The 21,827-nt window shown below is 39.3% G+C and overlaps 1 protein-coding gene across 1 annotated transcript in view; it reads left to right on the plus strand.

The window, feature by feature from the left end:
* The first annotated feature begins 431 nt into the window (after window positions 1-431).
* The window catches only part of aspg (asparaginase homolog (S. cerevisiae)), a 42,434-nt gene continuing 21,038 nt past the window's right edge, over window positions 432-21,827 (plus strand). The window contains exons 1-5 of the mRNA XM_048600101.1: window positions 432-533; window positions 635-761; window positions 8,732-8,844; window positions 12,925-13,110; window positions 17,177-17,290. Coding sequence (XP_048456058.1) covers window positions 432-533; window positions 635-761; window positions 8,732-8,844; window positions 12,925-13,110; window positions 17,177-17,290 — 642 coding nt within the window. The remainder of the gene's footprint in view (window positions 534-634; window positions 762-8,731; window positions 8,845-12,924; window positions 13,111-17,176; window positions 17,291-21,827) is intronic.

Here is a 21,827-nt window from a genome sequence, read left to right on the forward strand (position 1 = left end):
CCAAGCCGCACCTCCATCTCCTACCGACCAACCTCATCCCGCCCCCTTGGCCTGTCCGTCCTCCCTGGACTGACCTATCCCCTTCCTAACTCCCTACCTACACTCACCTTTCCTGGCCCCATCCCCGCCTCTTCGACCTGTTTGTTTCCTCTCCACCTATCCTCTCCTCTATCCCTCTTCTATCCGCCTCCCACTCTCTCCCTATTTATTTCAAAACCCCCTTCCCCTCCCCCTTTTCTGATGAAGGGTCTAGGCCCGAAACGTCAGCCTCTCTGCTCCTATGATGCTGCTTGGCCTGCTGTGTTCATCCAGCCCTGCACCTTGTTGTCTCGGATTCTCCAGCATCTGCAGTTCCTACTATCTCTGTAATAAATTTAGTATTGCCCTGTTTGCATCACATACTTTCCGGCTTTCCAAATCAGATTTCACACATGCATCTGTTCTTCCAGGTTCCCATCTATGAGATGAGAAATGACGGTCATGATAATTTGCTTGGAGCACTGCTGATTGCTGGCCTGTATGTAATACCAGAGGTAAGCTCGTTCTCTTCAGTAAGTTCAGATAGCTGATCTTGATATGGTAATTCAGTCAATATACTACCTTTTATTTGTTACCTTTTTATTCAATTATTTAGGTTGGTCTCTATTTTCAACACATATTATACAGAGGAAATCGTGTCACAAAAATAGATGCTGGAAGTTTTACTGCATTTTCTTCACCCAACCTCCGTCCACTTGTCAAAGCTGAAGTGGAAATTAAAGGTAAATCACAGTTAGAATTTGAATGCCTAGAATTTGATTATTTCCTAATTACAAGCAGTGTTTTTTTCTCCACATATTGAGGAGAAATAATTAGTAAAAGGAAAAAAAGTAAATAGTGTGTTTAGAGGTGATTTGATAACTTTAAATCAATTCTTTTTAGGTGTTTGAAACAAGAATATCAAGTGGGACGAAAATTTATGCTTTTGGTTAGGGTCAAGTGGTGGTCCCACGCCATACTGTTGGATGTAGTCACTGGGCAGTGATTTTTCAATTGATAACGTTAAGAGGGTGTGCACGTTGCCCATTTAAAGGTGGGTGGATTGCCTGTCAAGGATGGTCAATAAGAGGGCCTCCTGCCTGGGAGAAATAACAATATTGTAAGTAAGGGAGAGCGTGAGCATCCTTACAGTAATGTTAGCAAGTTTGAAATGTGAAAAAATAGCCACAGTCATTGGGTGACCACTTTGGCCAAATAGGTGCTGAGTATCTCAAAGGCATCCTGGACTGTTACATGCACACATGTTATCATAATTCAAGAAGATTTTCTGTAACTGAAATATTGGAATGACATATTGCGGTTTTACTCAATTGAGGCACAACTTCCTTTTAGTTCTGTTTTTCTTGAATTACAACAGGTACAGTTAGAAGGCAGGAACAAAGGAGGGAGTGGGCTAAGGAGGAATAGTGAGAACGATAAAGTGATGACTAAGAGATCAGGGGAAGAATGATGTTAAATGTGTTAGGAATGAAAAATAATGAGCCCCCCTGTATGAGTGGAATATGAGGTAATGGGTGGTCTACAAATTTGGAGGAAATTGCAAATACTGCAGTTACATTTTTAAATAAATTCAAAAGTATAAAAACTTCCAAATGGACAATTTGCTTTCCAAATGATGCTGTTGTGAACAGCAGCACCATCTAGTTACAACTGTGTAGTGTTTATACCATATTAAAATGTCCAAAGTGCTTCACTGGCCTGCTATGTACTTCATTTGACACACATAAGAGATGTAAGGATAGATGAGACTTGCTGCTATGCTAGAGCAAGTGAAATCAACAATTCACTAGAGTTCAGAATTGGAGGGCCTTATATAGTTGGGGAGGGGCTCTAATCTGGAGGAATTCAATAATAAGAATGAAAATTTTAAAATCAAAGTATTTCTGTATTGGAAGACAGTGTAGGTCATCAAAAACAGGACTGAAAGGTAATTGGGACTAGGTGTGAATAAACACGTGCAGCAGTTTTGGATGCACTCAAATTTACAGAACATGGGAGGCCAGAATATATTAATTATTAATACATCAGTTATTTGCTGGAATATATTAAATCCCTGCTTAATGTTGACTCCATGGGAACAGACGCAGGCCACTCGGCCTGTTGAGCCTCTTCTGCCATTCAGTAAATTTTACAGCATCGCTGAGAATTGAACTCAGGATCTCCTGTTTGCTAAGCAGATTTAACCACCATGCCATGCATATTCTTACTTTAGGCGCCAGGTCTGTTCTGTAGTTTTCTCTGCTGGCTTCACTACTGCCTTGCTCTTGAACTCCATCCAGTGCTGGAAATTAGTCAGTACAAGTAGTTCTGGGAGTCTGGCTGCTCCCTAACCCAATTAGCTTCTATCACTAGATGAAGCTGGTCAATAAAACAGTACTGTATAGTAAAGTTGAGCATAACTTTTATACAAAAAAATGATTTCTTTTTTACTTTGTAATGCATTTTATTTTGCAAGTTAATTCATCTGGGTATGCAGTGTTCCACATGTACGGTTCAGTATTTCAACTTTTACATTAGACATTGCTTTCCCAGAAAATACAAAGGAATCTGATTGTTGCTTTAAAATTGATTCCTATGGGAGCCTATGATTTACTTAAAGTTGCAATTTTCAGGAATGCAGCCACAACTTTAAGTGAGGATGTACTGTCCCTGGGCCTGGAACCAACAGAGGCATCATTGAGGGTTTCAGCAAAAGATGTGTTTAGAGGAAACAGAGAGAGAAAATATTAAGGAGATGACAATAGGCAGTTTTTGTAACAGTGGCCATATGGTTTGATATTCCATTGGGGTCATCTGTTTTTATACTTCCATGGGATATCAGGGTTGTTGGCAAATCCAGCATTTGGTACTTAACCCTAATTGTGGCTGCGAAGGTGGTGTTGAATTGTGTTCTTGAACGGCTGCAGACCATATAGTGTAGCTGGACCCCAGTGCTGAAACAAGGCTTCCAGGTTTTGACCCAGCAACTGTGAAGAACTGGTGATAGAGTTGTAAGTAGCAGTTGGTGGAGGCAGTTTTCACGTAGTGGCATTCCCGTGCATCTCTTAGCCTTGCCCTTCTTGATATTAAACTTAACAGGACTCGGAGGCTCTGTTGAAGGAGGCTTTGTGAGTTGCTACATCTTGTATTGTGCACCGCTGGTGGAAGGAGTGAACGTTTAAGGTAATAGATGTACCAATCAGGTGGGCTGCTTTATCCTGGATGTTGTTAAATTTCCTGATTAATGTTGGAGCAGCGTTCACTCACCTTAGAAACTCTAGGCCTCTGACTTGCTGTTAAAGCCACAGTATTTAAATAATTGAGTTAAATTTCTGGTCACTGGTAAACCTCAGGATGTTGAAAGTGAGGGAATTCTGGGATATTCTTGAATGCTCTTGAATGTCAAAGAAAGATGGCTAGATTCTTTACCTTTGAAGATGATCATTGCCTGACAATTCTATGATGCATTTTCTACTTAGCAGCCCAAGCCTGAATTTTGTCCAGGTCTTGCTGCCTGTGAGCATAGACTGCTTTATTACCTGTGGGCTTGAATGATGCTATTTCTGACATTACAGTAAAGAAAATGCTGAGGGGATACCCAAGGTTATTCATTGACCAATAAAGAAATACAGTCATAGGGATTGCAGTCACACTCTGCTTTTGACCAACAAGCGCACAAGTATTGAAATCCTATGATATTATTTCAACTTATTTATCAAATATAAATTAGCTACATCAGGTTCCCAATTAGCCTCTAGTTACACATGACTACTGTAATAAACAACACGAGTTGCACTATATATAACTTTGCAGTAGAAATCTGTAAACTTTAATATGAGATTTTACTAATGCCAAACTTGGTATGTCTGTTTTGCTTCCCCGGCTACGCCTGTCTCAGACAGCATTTCTACTGTTTGCACTTCTCCATTGATCCTCTCTCATTCTTCCAGTTACCTAAACTTTATACCATTTTTATTTTATATCTTGCAATATACGTTTGGGGGCATTTATCTGGCTGTGGAAAATGGGCATACATTTATACGGTACATGCGATATTTTTCATTTCATTTAGCATTTTATCTGTAAGGTATAAGGTGTACATTGAATATAATAAAAACTCATGGCATGTTGTTTTCTTGTAATAAGAAATAGGTGCATTTAGAGATAACATTTTTGTTGGGGTTTGCTTGTTAGCATTGGCTGAATGGGAAATGTGTTGATTGTATTGATCATACTCAAGGGTATTCTAATACGGTTGTTATTATTAATGTGGATGGTATAATGGGCTTTGTGAAAATTACTTGTAGCCTTTTAAATGCCCACCAGAGTCCAATACAATGCTGATTGATTTATACATTTTGCGGTGAGAAAGCATTCCGTCTGAATGCAGCATTAAAAATAATTGTTCAACAGCCCAAACAATTATCTTAAAATTTTTACACTTTGGAAGTTGGCATTGTAGTATGCATTTGGTAGAAGAGAGGTGGAGGTGGGGGAGAACATGTGGAAGCTGTAATCTTGACCAGGATAACCTGCGCAGTTCAACCTCCACAGCAAAAATATGAACAGGAAACATTGAGGCCACACTGGTAATTTAAAAACAACACAGATAATTATGCTCCATAGAAAGAAGAGATATTGTGCTATTCTTCATAGGTCCTACCACAGAACGAATAGGGTGGGAATAGGAATTTTTGGATATTTTAAATAGAAACAAAATGAATTAAAAATAGACATGAGTGACTTGACATCTGAATAAAATTGACATTTTATGTATGATCCTTCATCAGAATCCAATATCCTGATGGGAGGAAATTTTTTCTGTTAGAATCGTGGTTTCTGATGAGCATTACCTTCTTTTGTCCAAAATTCATCATCTCTGAACTTATTTTTTAAAAGTCTGTTCATTGAATCTGCTAACATTGTACATTTTGATTTGTATGACTGTTAGTGTACCTAGCTTTCATATTTGATCAATAATAATTGAAGCAAACAGTAAATCTGTAGGAATTTGGAAAGAGAAAACATATCACCTAATCTCAGCAAAGTTAGAGAAACCAGCGAATTAACACACTGTGAAGAAACAATGAGCTGCAAACATGTCAGTGGCATTTACACATGTGCAGAGTTTTGTTTTGTTGTTTCATGTATAGTTTTCAAACCTAACATCAACTTTCTGAAGAGTGGGGTTAGGAGGCAATAGAAACGTTTGGAGTCACAACCCTTCACTCCTGCTGAAAGAAAAACATTTCTGGATTCCCACTGTCCAAACAAATCTGCAACAGCGCTCCTTCAGTACAAAGTATTGGATTTTAGTGACATTGAACAGTTTCAGCAAAGTTACTCAAATCTGTAATTAATAACAGAGACAATAGGAGTTTCTGAATAGATTGAAGCTAATGCAGGCGACCCTGTTGTGCATAGTGACAGGCAAGGGTCCTTTGCTCAACGAAATAGCCAAAACATTTACAGCAAAATTGACCTAAACTCACGAGAGATGTCAGATTCTGAGCCTGTACTCACGTGAAGAGAGAGCTTCTTAAAAGTAGTCTCATGGATTATGTCAGGCAGAAAAGCTTGATAACTGTATACAGGTAATAAATAGGCAAATGAGGCACTACAAGAACTTGCAGAAGTAAGCTGATTAGAATCTGGTTAGATGGAAAAGAAGAATTATGTTCTTTGCCATTACGAAGGTGAAAAATGTAGAAATAGAGCAGGAATCTTATAAGCATAAAATACAATACCCTTTGATCGCACTGTCTGAGATTGGCCAAATTAGAGTTACTACCAAATCTCGGATATTGTGCTCATGATTAAAATCAAAGGAAAGTCTTTTGATCTGATTATTGTACAGATTTATGCCCGACACAAGATCACAGTGAGCAGGAAATTGAGGCGTTTATTGTGATATCCTGAAGAGTTATAATCAAATTAAATCAGTTGCTGTGGTCAATGTAATGGATGACTTAAGCACTAAAATCGGTGAAGGAACCTTTGGAACACTTGTCAGTCAATATGGAAAATGATCTGATGGTGGCAAGAACTTTCACTGAAAACAGTGAAGTTGGAGAAAATGTATTTCAAAATCAAATAGATTATACACGATGGAGAGACAGCATTTTATGAACAGTATAAAGAACACTCATATGTATCCCACATGGCTAAAGAGAAATGGTGTAATGAGATGTATGATAAAGTGTTGGAGCTGAAAAATAATTGCAAAATCAGAGTTATTCACAAGAAGGTGATAGAGTAGATATCCCTCAGCAACTCGAATAAGTTGGGGCTTATCTATTCCAAAGTAAATAAATTTTCGTAGGTGTGATAAATATTAATTACTGCATCAGTCCTAAAAATTAACATTTATAAGTGCAAAGTTTAATTACTCCAGATTTTCTGCTTTGTTTAAGATTTAAAAGGATATACTGTTTTTAAAAAGGTATTAATTGTGTCTTTCTCTTCAAAATGACAATTCCTGTCAGACACTGCATGCCTTGCTAGGTGTTGTGTAGTCTTATTGGTTTTGGAATTGCACATTTGCTTGCGATCACATGGCTCCTTGATCCACACTGGAACTTCTGTGCTGAAATATGTTTCAGTTCACTGCAAATTCTACTGTAAATGGCCATAGAAAATCCATTAACAGTCATAAATGTATTGACCAGCTGGAGCCATTCATTCACACTGACTCCAATGTCTAGGACACATTATGTTTAGAAAGTTGGGTTCCAGTTAAGTGTTCATTTTTTTATTTGATAGTGTTGTTCCAAGGATATTGTCATTGAGTGTGGAATGATTTTGTTACAAAGATGTGTTACTTCATCCCATAGCATGACAATAACACTGTTTATAGCCCAGACCAAATATCGGTGTCATTCACAGCTGTACGTCTCCAATTACTCAGTTTTCGAAACAGCAAATACTTCATCGGATTAGGACAGATACAAATCATTGAGCTTTTTTGACAATGGAGTTTGATTGTGTCAAACAGATGCTATGATTGGACTGACTGAATCCAAACTATATAATTTACATTTAAATAACACAAAGTTTCTTCTCCCTTTCCTAGACAGTTCCTCAACTTTGAGGATGTTTTAACAATAATAATATTTAGGCCATACAAAGTAAAGAACATGCCATCATAGCAATCGATTATCTTATACTGGCTTCTAAATAAACTTTGACATTGCTAACCTCATCACTTGCATTAAAAGTATGCGTCACACCCCTTGTCATTGCATCACAGAAGGTTGTGAATTGAAGCCTCACTTCAATACTTGAGCGCAAAAACAGATAATCTGGTAATTGTTATTTATTTTTGTACACTAAAACAGGACAGATCCAATCCAGCCAATTACTGTCCCATCAGTCTGCTTTCAATCATCAGAAAAATAATTGAAGGGATCATAACAGTACCATTGCCTGCTCACTAACAGTCAGTTTGGGTTCTGCTGTGGCACTCAGTTCTTGATGTCAGTACAGCCTTGGTTCAAACATGGACAAAAAAGCTGAATTCCGGAGGTGAGGTGAGAGTGACAGCCCTTGACATCAAGGTCACATTTGACCAAGCGTGGCATCAAGGAGCCCTGGCAAAACTAGAGACAGTGGGAAAGCATGCCATTGGTTGGAGTCCTACTTAGCACAAAGAAAGATGGTTATGGTTGTTGAAGGTCAGTCATCTCAGCCCCAGGATATATCTGCAAGTGTTTGTCATGTCAGTGCCCTAGGCCCAATCATCTGCAGCTGCTTCATCAATGACTTTCCCTCCATCATAAGGTCAGAAATGGAGATGTTCACCAATGATAACACAAAGTTCAGCACCATTTTCAACTCCTCCAATACTGAAACAGTCCGTGTCCAAATGCAGCAAGACTTGGACACTATTCAGGCTTGGGCTGACAAGTAGCAAGTAAAGCTACACAAGCGATAGGCATACACCATTTAAAACAAGTGTGAATCTAACCATTGCCCTTTGTAATTCAGTGGTGTTGCCATCACTGAATTCCCCAACTTCAACATCCTGGGAGTTACCGTTGATAAGAAGCTGGACTGGATTTGCCATTTAAACACAGTGGCTGCAAGAGCTTGTCAGACACTAGGAACCCTGCAGTGAGTAACTTACCTAGAAGGACAAGGGCAGCAGATACATGGGAACCCCACTGTCTACAAGTGCCCCTCCAAGCCACTCACTAATCCAACTTGGATATATATTGCCATTTTTTCACTGTTGCTGGGTCAAAATCCTGGAACTCCCTCACTAACAGCACTAGGTATACATACGCCAGATGGCCTGCAGCAATTCAAGAAGTCAACTCGCCACTGCCTTCTCGAGGGCGACTAGCGATGGCAGTGAATCCTGGCCCAGCTTGGGATGCCCACATCCCCTGAATTCATTTATAAACGTTTCTGTTTATGGGAGTTCACTGTGTGCAAGTAAACACAGTATTTGCTCTAATCTAATACTGGCTCCACTTCAATTGCTGTACTGCATTTTGTGATATCCCTAAGACTATAAGCTGTCAGAGCATCCAGGCTACTCCACCTTTCAATCATGGCTGATATGTTTCTCAGCTTCATTCTCCTGCCTTCTGTCCGTAACCTTTGATCCCCTTGATCCTGTTTTCATGTAAGGTGCTTTGTGAATGCATTTTTTCTTTCTTTTGTTTTTTGAACTGCAGGTGCAGTGAACTTATGTTTGTTTTCTTTATAGTCAACTGGGACACTGTCTGGAGACCAAATACAACTAAGAAGTTTATGGTGCACACAAATATGAATCGAAATGTGGGATTGTTAAGATTATTCCCAGGAATCACTGTTGCTACGGTAAATAATTGACAAAAGTTTTTGCAGTGATAAAAATGAAGTTAAATCTGTGGACCAGATCATTCTCTTTGGAGTGGGCCATTTCCTGATGTCGTAACTTCGCCTCCTAAGTTGCCATGCCCACCCACCATTTTTTATCCCTGCTGATTAGACGCAAACAGATGTCAGGGTTAGCATCTTCCAAAGCAGACACAAAGAAGAAGCAGAGATGTATGAAGGTAGCCATTAAAAGGTTTGGTTCCATTTCATGGAAAATCGGGCCAGTTAATTAGATGTGTCATCGCCCATCCTTCTCATAACCATAAATCACTTCACCCCGTAGGCTTCTGTACTCTATGATTGCCCTCCATTCTACCATATAACCCCTCAAACCCCCTCCCCATGCTCATTGTCCCAATGCCCACAATGTGCAGAGCTTTTGAACTTTGAAATATCTTAAAGATGCTCACAAAACTGTCAATTTAATGAAGCCTTTCAAACTACTTATATAAATCAGCTCATGATTCCTTCACTGCTGTATAAACTAGCTCCACTGAAACTATCAGTGGGGTTTGGAGCTTATCTAAGCTTTCATAATGAGTTTCTGTTACACAGCTGTATAAACAAAACAATTCATTAAATCCTTTGAAGTCATTAAAAGTGTTCAGCCAACTGTTTGAGCTTTGAAACAGGGAAACAGATGTCTGAGCTGTCATTCGATATAAAGATTAATTCACAGATGGGAACTGACATAGTCAACTCTGAATACTAATGTTATTAATGCAAAAATGCAATGTAGTCACATCCATCTGGAGACTTTTCCGCTTTCATGATGCTGGAAAACTTACTGGTCACTTGCCTTTTTTTAAACCCTAACACTAATCACTTTGTTAAAAAGGTCCTTAACTATACAACATTTCTTAGAGCATCATGTTTGTGGAGGTGACCAGAGAGCAGGCTTTATTATAATTCGTAAGAATAATTAGTGATCTTACAGTGAAGGTGCCCCAAGATAGCAGTAATTATAAAATGATTAAATTTGACATCCAGTTTGAGGGAGAGAGGCGTAGATCTGAGACTACTTTTCTAAATTTAAATATAAGGATATATAAAGCTATGAAAGCAAAGCTGATTAAACAGTAGGTAATTCAGGATTTAAGGACATTTCAGAGAAAACAATGAATATGTTCCAAAGCATAAGAAAAATTCCAACAGATAGACACTCCATCTGTTGTCAACTAGAACAGTTAAAGATGGTACCACACTAGAATAAAAAGTACATATTTGTGCAAAGACACATAGCAAATCAAAAGATTGAACAGAATATAAAATACAGCAAAGCATGATTAAAAAATTGATAAGGGAAAATGTTAAAGTATGAGAGAAAGCTAGCCAGAAATGTTAAAACAGACAGTAAACGTTTCTAAGAAGAGTAAGCAAACTGACCGTAGGTCCTATAGACGTGGAAAATTAATAATGGAAGCTGAGGAGATGGCAAATGAACTGAGCAAATATGTGGCATCTAACTTGACAATAGAAGATACAAATGGAACTCAGGAAATGGAAGAGAGTGAGGAATTCAGGAAAATTACTATCACCAGAGAAGTGATACTGAGTAAACTGTTGGAGCTTTGGGTTCTCAAGTGCCCAGATCCTGACAGACTTCAATCTAGTATCTTAAAAGAAGTGGCGATAGTCAATGCATTGGTTTCAATTTTCAAGATCTCCCTTGTTTCACGGAGAGTGCCATTACATTGGAAGGTAGTAAATGTAATTCCTTTATTCAAAAAAGGAGAAGACAGAAACCTGGAAACTAGAGGCCATTGAGCTTGACATCTGTCATGGGGAAAATATTGGAAGCTTTTATTAAAGAAAGTATAACAGGGCATATAAGTTCAAACTATCAGGCAGAGGCCACATAAATTTGTAAAGGTAAATCATGTTTAACCAATCTATTGGGGTTCATGGAAGAAGAAATGAGTGCTATCAGCAAAAGGGGTGCTCTTTACATAGAATTCCAGAAAACATTTAATAAAGCACCACGTCAAAGGTTATTGTAGAAAGTAAAAACTCATGTTGCAGGTGTAGTGTATTTGCTTGCATAGATGTTTGCCTGACTAATAGGATGCAGAGAGTAGACAGAAATGGGTCTTTTTCAAGTTGGCAAGATGTGGTGAGTGTTGTACAACATGGATCAGTGCTGTGTCCTTCACTGTTATAATTTATATACGTGGTTTGGATGAATGGACAGAAAGTATGGTTGCCAAATTTGCTGATGACACAGGTAGATAGGAAATTAAGGTGTATGGGAGGCTGTATAGATTGAGTGGGCAAAGATCTGGAAACAGTTTAATGTGGGAAGATGTGACATAGTATTCATCCTGTCAAAATAGACTAAGGAAGCATATTCTCTAAATACCGAGAGACTGGAGTCTGACATAGAGGGATTTGGGTTAATCGCAAAATACTGGTATGCAGCTACAGCAAGTAATTAGGAAAGCTAATTGAATATTATCAGTTATTGGGAGGAGAATTAAATTTATTGTGAAGAGACTAACACTTGGAGCGAACAAGTTGCCTTATGATGCAGGGGTGGACAGATTAGGCCTGTATTTACAGGTGTTTAGAGGTGTAAGAGGTGACTTGATTGAACCGTAAGATCCTGATGGGTCTTGACAGTTTGTGGTGTAGAGGATGTTTCCTTTTTTGGGAGAATCAAGAACCAAGAGTTGCTGTTTAAAGTTAAGGAGTCATCCATTTAAAGCTTTTAAGGCGAAATCAAGTCTCACCCAGTATTTGAAATGGGTGAGCCTGCTCCATGGAGAGGTGAGGAGAATCTAGCCACTGAAAAAGCTGAGAAGAGCTCCATTAGCAAATAATGGCCAGTATTGTTCTCTACAGGAATAAATAATTAGGCGCTGTCTAACCTTTGACTCCTTAAGGGCCTGTAGCACCTTACAATGTGATGTGATGGCCAATGGCTACACATCCACCCATTCCAGTTACATAAATAATTCCACCCGTAGGGTGTGGAATAAGGCCAGTTCAGGTGACCTGCAATTCTTCTGCCCTACACTTTGAAAAACGAAGGAAAGACCCCAAATGTTCAAGTCTTCAAATCCATGATTGTCTTTCAACTTCCAATTACAAGAAGAAATTGATCATATTAGATGGCTATGTTTTTCTCAAATGGAAACAGTTATTGACTGATGTAAGGTATGTTAGGTTTCACAAAATGCAGCCCTGCTTAGGATAATTGAAGTTGCTATGGCATTATCATTTTTACTGCTTTTAGCACCTATTCCACAGCTTGATCAATGTTTCATACATGAGAGGATATTCTTTTGAGTTGTTTGAAGATCATATTGAGCATGAAGTTGTGGGAGTCAACCTTCTAAAGTATGAGTATATATGTGGATTAAGGGTGCCATACGCTGTTGGATGATTGTTTTTTTGTTAATGAGCATTGCTGACATGATGAGCATTTCTTGCCCATCCCTCATTGCCCCTGAGCAAGTGTTGGTGAATGAAGGGATGGCAAAATAGTTCTAGTTTAGGCTGGTTTGTGTCTTGGACAGGAACTTGCAGGTGTTGGTATTCCCAGTGTTTTTGTTCCCAGTGCCTAGTGTTTTTGTTCTTCCGGGCGGTGGAGGCCGTGGATTTAGAAAAGGTGTATTTGGTGAATGGCAGCAGTTGCTACTGTTTTCTGTAGTGGGGCAGTGAATGTCAAGATTGCAGATGGAGTGCCAATCAGGCAGGCTGCTTTGCTTGGATATTGCGAGCTTCTTAAATGTTGTTGGAGCTGCACTCACTTATGCAACTGAATAGTATTCCACCACACTCCTGACGTGACCTGCTTGGAGTATGGAGGAGAAAAAGTTCCTAGCTTCTATCTTTTTGCTATATGAACTTTATGCCACCTTTTTAATTGTGTTGATGAGATATAATTTTGATTTCAAGTGATTAATCTGGCATTAAATTTAAAACAAACTTTGGATTTTAAAATTGTTTTGATGCAATAAAGTTCATTACTGCTCTCAGACTTAAGAAATTAATTTGTGATTTGTACAGTTTTCATTTATGGGTACATCCTCTTTACAGGTAAAAACATTTCTCCAACCACCAATGGAAGGAATTGTTTTGGAGACGTACGGAACGGGTAATGCTCCAGATAATCGCCCAGATATATTAGAGGAATTTAAAAAAGCCGTTGATCGTGACGTATTGATAATAAACTGTACTCAGTGTTTGAAGGGCTGCGTTAGTCAATCGTATGCAACAGGAAAGGTAAGTCAGCAATCTACCTGAGAGATTATAGCTCTTCTTTCCCTTTGTGCTTGGTATTACTGCTTTGACTCAGGAGGGTTCATCTGTTCACTTTAATTTTAATGGTAAAGCATTTGTCGCTGTGGAGCATGTGAGTAGATAATCTTGCCCATTGATCACTATTTGTTCCTCCAATAATTGATTAAATTAGAAGTCAGTCAGTTCTGAGGAAGGGTCACCAGACCTGAGACGCTGATTTTTCTTCACAGATGCTGCCAGACCTGCTGGGCTTTTCCAGCAATTTCTGTTTTTGTTCCTGATTTACAGCATCCACAGTTCTTTCTATTTTTGTTTTGATTGAATTAGAAAATTATTTTGAGTTTGTTAAAGGCTAGAGAGTTCTGTAAGTAACTGAATGTTGGAACAGGTCTCTGCTCTGCGCTGTGGCCCTGGTGAAATAGAGTGAGCCATGTGAGAAGGCAGGCAGTCTGCTTTCTTATCAGGTAGTACTACTAACTCTAGTGGTATTTTCAATTCTGGGGTTGTTATCAGTCTGGAGGTTGCTGCATTGATTTTTTTGGAGGGGTAGGCTGGGGGCACTATGGTTCCATAACTGTCACCTGAGTTAAAAGGTTGGTGGGTTCAAGTCTCACTGCTTGACTTGAATACAAAAATCATGGCTGAAACTTTAATGCAGTACTTTGGGAGAGGTACACTGTCGGAGGAGCCCTCTTTCATATGCTAACCAGAGAACCAGTCTGCCCTTTTCAGATGGATGTAAATGATTCCATAGCACAACTTTTAAAAAGAGCAGGTTAGTTTTTCTGGTGACCTAACCAAACCTTATTTCTCTATCAACATAACAAAAATATTATTTGGTCAGTAACCATATTTCTGTATGTGGAGCTTGCATAGTGCTGATTTGATTGCCATCTTTTCTACATTCCAAAAATGACTGTGTATCAAAAGTACCTGTATTATGAAATTACCACTGGACCATTGACCTTGAGACATTCAAAGAACAGAAGGAGGTCATTTGCTTGATTTTATCTGTGTTGACCGACAAAGCTCTGACTACGCTAATCCCATTTTCCAGCTCTTGGCCCATAGCTTCGAAGGCTGTGGCAATGCATGTGAATATCTAGATACTGATTAAGCATTGCTGTTTCACATGGTGAGTTTCAGCCTCCTACCACCCTCTGGGTGAAAAGATTTCTACTTACCTCCTCTCTTAGCCATCTACCTCTAAACTTAGATCTATACCTCCTGATAATTGACACCTCTACTAATGAATAAAGTGTTTCCCTTCCACTTTATCTATGCTCCTTTTAACATTATAAACCTCTGTCAGGTCCCTTCGCTTCTCCAAGGAAATAACCCCATCTTATCCAATCTTTCCACATAACTCGGACCTTCCAGCCCTGGAAGCATGCTGGTATACCTCCTCCGCACCCTCTTGATTGCAGTCTCATCCTTTCTTTTATGTGGTGACCAGAATTCGACGTAGTACTCCAATTGCAACTTTTGTACAGTTCCAGTATAATATCCTTGCCCTTGTATTCTCTATTTTGGCTAATAAAGGCAAGTATCTCATGTCCGGTCTTAGCCACTTTATCACCTGCAGGAATCTGTGGATGTGCACACTACAGCCCTTCAGATCTTTGCTTTCCAGCAGCCTACCATTCATGGCGCAATCCTTTGATGGCCCTCTCTGAGTCCATTACCTCACACTTCACCAGATTGATTCCATTTGCCACTCCTGTGCCATCTTACTAGTCCATTGGTATCCTTATAGCAATTCTCCTCACTATTTACTACCCTAGAGTTTGGAAGGAGCTGTCCAAGGGTCGTCAGTGAATTTCTGCATGCATTGTCAGATAGTACAACTGCTGTGACTGAGCATTAATGGTGAAGGGAGTGGTTGCTTATGGATGTGGTGCCAGTCAAGCGGGCTGCTTTGTCCTGGATGGTGTCAAGTTTCTTGAATGTTGTTGGAGCTGCACTCATCCAGGCAAGTGCGGAGTATTCCATCACTCTCCTGACTTGTGCCTTTTAGTGGTGGACAGGCTTTGGGGAGTCAGGAAGTAAGTTATTTGCCGGTATTTCTAGGCTCTGACCTGCTCTGTGTTTATATGGCAGGTCCAGTTGAATTTCTGATCAATCCACCCCCACCCCCACCCCCATCATCCTAGAATGTCAATAGTGGGGGATTGAGTGATGGTAACACCATTGAATGTCAAGGGGCAATGATTTGATTGCCTCTCATTGGATACAGTCATTGCCTGACATTTGTGTCACACAAATGTTATTTGCCCCTCTTCCTGCACTTCCTTCAGCTGTAGAGTGACCACATTCTGAATTGTGCTAATCATGAAGCTCCCAGCTTCATGAATGCACAGTGGTGCTCCCAGCTTTGCTGCTGCTGTTATCCACCTGAGTACCCACAGGTCTACTACTGATCTGTCTGCTTCTGGAACTCTATACTCTTGCTGCTCCCTTTAACCCTTTTACTGCCACTCTTGAGTCTTACACTAGTCCTCTACCTGTGAGGTCTCACCTTGCCCGTTTCTCCCTCTATAATGCTGTGTGTCTAGGTGTCCCTACCTCACTGCCTGCTTTTGGGTTCCCTTTTACCCAATTTGTATATTACTAATGACTAACCATCTGAGGCAGACAGGTACTCCAAACATTCAAAAAAGGTCCCTCACCAACATGGTGGGCACAAGACCATTGTTGTAAATGAAAGTAAGTGACTCAGCTTCACATTAGGGCTGTGTTCTGCCACGTTTATTCCTTGATGAAAGGTAATAACGTTAACCCTAATGTGTTTTAATCAAAATCATTGATCACAGAATTGCTACTAGTATGATTGCAAGAATGCCTCAAAGACAGCTCATGTGGCACTGTTGTCGTGTCCCTATGGACTGAAAGGTCCAGTTTTGAGTCCCATCTGCCCTGGAGGTGAGTCACACCATGTTTGAACAGGATGATTTTAAAAATATTCTTCACGGCTCTGTCAGCATGACCGCTTCATATATAGCTGGTATAAGCATCTCCCAGACTAGATGATAATTGTCAGACAAGGCGACACCTAATCTAGTGGTGTTCAGGCAATTTATTCAACATCAGAAGTTATAAACAAACGAAGATCATTGATGTCCTAGTTTAAATGGTTCTTGCTTCCAGCCATGCTAGGCTCAAAGGTGGCTCATAATGCCTCTCCTCTCCCATATCATCTTGAAATCTGTGCGTTCAGCCTCTTCAGTGAGTTCTTCTACCCTCTGCAACTGGGGCCCTGCTCTATTCTGATGTTGCCATTTGGGTCTGATTTTGTCTGATTTACCAGAGACAAATATCCTGTGGTCATGACCCCTGACCCAGACAAGATATCCTCAATGTCGAAGCAGTCCTTCATTAACTGTGTCCTGTATAATCATTTGACAAACCAATGCTAATTTCTTCCAGTGACAAAGTCCGTTAATCATATTCTTTGATCACAGCTCGTAACATAATTTTAATCATTTGTCCTACTGCCCTTATATTATTTACACTTAGAATTCACATCAGGGTGACTGTGACTTGACTGAAGTCACATGGGTCATGCATCTGAAATGTAATTTTGACTTAATCTTTCATCTACTAGGAGTTCATATAAAATGCACATAAAAAGGACGCAGAGCACAAAATATAAAAAAAATTACACATTTTCCTCCAATTGATTGAGCAGAATATACTTCTGCAATCCTATTTTGTCCCTGATTTGATAACACGTGCCTATGCTTTGATTAAAAACAGATCATTGGTTCTGTCAATTAGCCTGATTACAGGACAGGATGCAACAGAGAACTTGTTATAAAATTATTCTAAATTACATAGCTCCATGGAATTTGTGTGCTACTTATAATCAGTACTAAAGTGTAAAATCAGTTCCTGTATATTTGGACAATTAACCATTAAATCTAGTATTAATTCTGAGAATGATTAATTATGGGTCCATGTGTAATAACTTTCACACTAATTTCTTTATATACTATAACTTATATTTCAACTGAAATATATTTCAAGTTCTATTTACTTGCAATTTCAGGCTCTTACAGATGTAGGTCTTATTCCAGGAGGTGACATGACACCTGAAGCTGCTTTGGCTAAATTGTCCTACGTACTAGGCAAGGCAGAACTAAGTGTTCAAGAGAAGAGGAAGGTATGTATTTCAGTCACAAATTCGTGTGTTAGTGCTGTGTGCACTTATTTTCTATAAGATTATATTTTAGTTCCATTGAGCAGTGAGGAGGATGATCAGTCATCTTTCTCTAAAGGAGTTGCACCGTATTTTTCTTGACAACAGGTCAGCCCAATATTTCATTGGCAAATATCTTTTGAAATGCCTCAATCTAGATAATCCCGAGTAGCTTCTGAACCTTGCCATCAAGCTGAACTGTGGGTCAGAAATGTGGGTCTTTCCCTGGGGTTACTAATTAATGGCCATAGGATCCAATTTTAAGGCCAAGCTCTTGAGTGTGGAGGGCCAAGCAGAAGCTTGCCAGCAGGTAAGTGAGGTAGAGGACTCTGGAGGTGCCTTTTCCAGCTATCAAAGGAAAAGATTCAGTTTGATTTTGTAATCCAAATGCATAACCTGATATTTTAAGTGAATGGAATAAGCTACTTGCTGAACAGTGTCATAGAGTCATTCAGCACGGAAACAGACACTTCGGTTCAACTCGTCCATGCTGACCAGACATTCCATCTGACCTTGTTCCATTTGGCCCATATCCCTCTAAACCCTTCCTATTCATTTACTCATTCAGATGCCTTTTAAATGTTGTAATTGTACCCACTCCACCATTTCCTCTGGCAGCTCGTTCCATACACGCACCAATGGTTAAGTTATCCATGCAACATAAGAGACTAGAAGTGGATAATCTATCATAGAATAATTCAACAGATATTTATTGCAGCACGCACTAAAATACATAAATATTACAGAGCAGTATGCTCACTACCATGTGTCATGCTTAAAGTGATCTGCATTAAGCTGGATCTTTATACCCTTAGGTCAAATGCTGTTCCACAACGATGTTATCACCAGAGTGACTTTTAAAAGTACTGACACATTGATGGTGAGGCATAACACAACACAGGTGTCAGTTAGTTCAGTTGGCTGGACATGTAGGTTTTCAATGCAGAGTAATGCAACAACACGGGTTCAATTCCTGTACCAGATAAGGTTATCATTGAAGGTCCTGCTTTCTCAACCGTGCCCCTCGCCTGCAGTGTGGTGGCCCTCAGGTTAAACCCACCACTAGTTGTATCTCTCTAATGAGACAGCAGCTGCATGGCTTTCTGTAACTGTGGGGATTTTACCTTACCTGCAACACAATACATTAGCTCTCAAGCTGTAGTCTATGGAGTTCTGCAGGTTCAGAGACTTTCCAGGAGGTCTGAGAACTAAATTACTTATGCACAATTTTCATATGAAACACATTGAAAATAAGAAAGTTTCTAGTTGAAAACTTGTTTAGTAACTATAAATTTAGGTAATTTGAATGCAATTAGCACCAACATTAACCTTCCTACCATCAGTCTCGATTATCATCACTTCTATGCATATTGATTGTTAGGAAAATCCAAATAGGGCAGAGATTCACCATCTATTAGTCCTTTGATGTGCCAATCATACAATATATTAAATGCAATTAGTGGAGTCGAACAGATTCATACTTTTAAAAATTAGGTTTAGGTTTAAACTGACGGAAACAACTTTGGAGCACATTTATCTATAATTGATTTGTAATTATTACAATCAATAATAAGGATTGATTACAGAAGTTGACACTGTTCTGTTTGGAGAGCAGGATATTTGATAGAGGTTTTCAAAATCATGAGCAGGCTGGACAGGGTAGGTAGAGATAAGCTGTTTCTCACGCATAAAAACAAAATAGGAGGGCATAGATTTAGTGATATGCAAACAAAGCAAGATGCAAAAACTTATTCATTGTGAACAATTAAGGTATGGAATGCACTGCCTGGAAAAGTAGTGAAGATAAGTTGAAATGATGCAATCAAGAGGGTATTGGATGATTATTTGGACAGAAATTGCATACAAGGGTATGAGGAAAAGGCGCGTGATTGGCGCTAAGTAATAGAACCAGTGCAAGCTGAATTGCCTACTTTTGTGCTATAACCATTCTGTGACTCTGTGAATTACTGCAAAGTATAGACTCTTACTACAAACACGTGTGAGATCCAAAAAATGTTTTTTAAAAATCCATAAAATGACTCAGTTCCTTTTTCTGATCGGTAAGACAATATCTGTTGAAGAGTGATGGTTTAAAGTATTTGTCAGTCATTCATGAGCATTATGGTCAAATAGCAGATGAAGGATAAGTGTACTCAGCAGTGAGATGCATGCTCATCTGACTGATATTTGTAAGTAAATGCTGATTTCTGTTAAAAGCATTACCATTCCTAAGTATTTTATAGTAATACAGTTTAATTGGGAGCTCTGTCATAACTAATCCATTTGAAAAGAGTGTTAGGATACTGGAACATGCTGAAGTGGTGGTAGTGTTAAGGCAGATACAATAGGAGCGTTTAAGGGACTTTTAGACAAACAAATGAATAAGTAATGAATGGAGGGACATAGATCAAAGGCGAGCAGAAGGGATTAGTTTAATTTAGCATCATGTTTGGCTCAACATTGTGGGCCAAAGGGCTCATTCCTGTGTTGTATTGTACTGTTCTATCTTCTATGTCCTTAACTGGAAAAAATCTGTGATTGACAGACTATGACTAGACATAAAGATACTGATACATGCTGAGAGCTTCCTGCATTGTGCAGAAAAGGGTACTTTTTGAAGTAGAAAGCCTATTCATGATATTTCAAGTTACTTGAAAACCTGAAGACGATCAAAGAGGTTTTGCTGAATTAAAGAAGAGGGTCAAAGGATGTTACATGGATTTTATGTTGAAAAGAGCAAATTCATTTATACTGTCCAATCATTGCCTAGCATTTAAAAGTTCATATTTCTGCTGAGCTGATACGTCATTAAAAGGGATGATTATATACATAACGCAAGCAAACTCAAGAGACAAATGCTCACCATGCCCAGATCTTCCAGTCAGTTTTGCTGCTGTGTGAATTGCCACTGCCTGCAAACATTTCTGTGATCAGACGTTTTTTGCACACTTTTAGTCCAGGCTCGCAATCCTGGTGCCAGCAGAGAGTTCAGTGTAGCTCTTCTTGCAGAAGGCCAACAAGTGCCAGACACGAGGGAAAGAGAGGTTATGCCCATTTTTAACATTAGCTGCTTTGTACACTATTAAAAGATTTTAAGTCCTGCGGTGGATGAATGAGTAGGAGGATACATGGATGGGTGAGTGGATGAGGGGGCACTTGAATAAATGAGCACTTCGGTCAGGTCAGGAGAGTCGTTGTGAGAGGATTGGGTTGTGGTGGGATGGTGGGGCTAGTAGTCAGGTTGGATGGCTGGTGCTGGGAGTGAGATTCAGGTCAGGTCGAGTCTGGAATTAATTTGGTCAGGTTGGGGGATGGTTGATGGTAGTGGGAGAGTCAGGTGGTGTCGGGTTGGGAGGGTTGTAGAGAATTTGGGTTAGGTGTAGGAGGGTAGTTGGTAGAGAATTGGCCATAAGACCATTAAACCAGTCCTCTATAGTAAAGAATTCTACAGATTTGCTACCTCTGAGGGGGGAAAAAAATCCTCATTTTGGTCTTAAATGGGTGACCCTTACTGGGAGATAATGGCCTTTGTCCTAAACTCTCACATAGAAAAATAACCTTTCCATATCTACCTTGCCAGCTTCCTAAGAATCTCATTTGTTTTAATATTGTCACCTCTCATTCTTCTAAATCCAAAGAATGTGAGCTCAACCTACTCAGCCTCCCCTCTCCATACCCAGGATCAACTCAGTGTGTTGGAATATTTGATGTGTATTTCCACACTTGGTGTAAAGGATGACCTGAATACAACAGATAGAGGAAAATGAATTGGAAGAAATGTGTGTAAAACAGGACTGGCCAAATTTTAGTCTGTGTCAACGTATGGATGGAAACTTGATTGGGCTTTGTCAAACATGTACTGCCCTACTCATCCAGTTTTTTTTTGGTTATTGTGCTTAGAGGTAACTTTGCATTTGAGTATTCATATCCATGAGGAAAATTTTCTGTTTATGTATGTGGAAATTTGCGTGTCAAACAATGTTGGCTGGAATTTGCTGGAGCAGAACATCTTGTGTCTTATGGTTGGACTTGTTCTTGCGAGATAGAGTTGAAAATATTTTAATATGCAAGTTGATGGAATTGTGAGCCAATAACAATGAGGAGTTGGCATTTGGGGCCTTGGTAAACAACAGGACTAATAGATAACTTTCACCAATGAAATTTAAGGATTGAGGAATAAGCAGAGCTTGAAAGGTGAATTAAAATGGATAAATTTAATGTCAAATCAGGTAAGAAAAGGAAGGTTGAATTAATGAAGAGAAAAAAATTTAAATGCTTAAAAATGGATAATTTTACAATCATCAACAGACAATACTTGAAGAAATGGGACCCCACACTTCTAATTATTCACTTTTCAGTCCAACATGTTTGACTAGCAGTCATTGGCAATTACTATTTCACCAAATGGATACATAGGCCATTGTTTTTCAGATTTGCTTTTCGGTAATGAGTTTAAGGAGCAAATGCACCAACTTAAAGAAATTCGTAGGTAGCTTGAGGA

The sequence above is a fragment of the Rhincodon typus genome, chromosome 8 (genome assembly GCF_021869965.1).
Source record: "Rhincodon typus isolate 14 chromosome 8, sRhiTyp1.1, whole genome shotgun sequence".
Taxonomy (NCBI): Eukaryota; Metazoa; Chordata; class Chondrichthyes; order Orectolobiformes; family Rhincodontidae; genus Rhincodon; species Rhincodon typus.